At 40.4% G+C, this 1,079-nt stretch overlaps 1 protein-coding gene across 1 annotated transcript; it reads left to right on the forward strand.

Annotated features, from left to right (window-relative positions):
• Window positions 1-92: 92 nt before the first annotated feature.
• Window positions 93-530, forward strand: LOC128276959 (putative odorant receptor 83c; the record flags this gene model as incomplete). The annotated part of the gene is made up of 3 exons (XM_053015417.1): window positions 93-182; window positions 251-406; window positions 477-530. Coding segments are annotated over 3 exons (300 nt in total), but the record flags the coding sequence as incomplete, so codon positions are not given.
• Between the last annotated feature and the right edge of the window lie 549 nt (window positions 531-1,079).

Genomic DNA, 1,079 nt, shown 5'->3' on the forward strand with positions numbered 1-1,079 from the left:
GATGTTTTGTTGTTAATAGCTCTGGTAAGTTGCAAATAATAGTAAGTGATAGGAACATTACTAGTACTAGTTGTTATTTTCACGATTTTAAGACGGATTGGTATCCTGTATACTTGTTCTTCGTGGCGGTGTTTATGGAGCTTTCGGCTTTCTTCATCGTGGGCCACTTTGTCGAGCTTAAGGTATATTTTATGGTTTTTTTTTTAAATTTCGCCATTTGAAATTCTCTGTACATTCAAACTAACCGAAGGTTGACGAATTGTATAACGTCATTATCTCCACATCTTGGTACCGGATGCCCAAGGAACATCACAAGGAGTTTGGTTTTCTGCTATTTCGCCAGCAGCGACCACTCGTCCTGACAATGTATGGATTTGCGCCAGTCAATTTCGAATCATACTCAAGCGTAAGATATCGGCTTTGGTGGCTTGATATGATAAAATTTTATATTTACATACCGTTTTCCTTTGCAACAGGTTTTGAAAAAACTGTACCAGTTTTTTGTATTGGTCATGCAGTACGTCGATTAAGATGCTTTATAATTTTCAACCGATTACTGAACCACACAAACCGAAGTAAAAAGCGGTATATGCAGCTCCGCCACATAGCAGAGTGGAAAGTACATTAAATCATAGAACTAGCATGTCCGGAATGTATGCAATTGTACGTTCAACGTATGCGACGTTGCTAAAGAATGTCACAAAACCGAGTGTCAAAATAAAACTGTTTTGTAAAACTCGAGAGCTACTCCATTGTGTTACATCCATTAGTGCAGGGTTCCATTCCGACACAAGGCTCGTATTCATTACTTTACGAACTGCAATTTATGCTGTTCTTGATGTAGGATTATGGCCCAACCTGACATGCCAAATCCCAATATCCCATCCTGATCTCCACGTCTGCCATACTGCCCGGTTGACATACTCTTTTCATATACAAAATCAATTCATAAGACAACGGAAGGTACCACCATTCCTCCATCGGACGGCAGATCGAGCATGCGAATTGTTCGAACCGTTTCAAAATGGGAATTCTGTGGAAGTGGCTGCCTTGAGACGCACTAGCCATCAAGTGTGGCT

This window comes from Anopheles cruzii, unplaced genomic scaffold (genome assembly GCF_943734635.1).
Source record: "Anopheles cruzii unplaced genomic scaffold, idAnoCruzAS_RS32_06 scaffold03245_ctg1, whole genome shotgun sequence".
Taxonomy (NCBI): domain Eukaryota; kingdom Metazoa; phylum Arthropoda; class Insecta; order Diptera; family Culicidae; genus Anopheles; species Anopheles cruzii.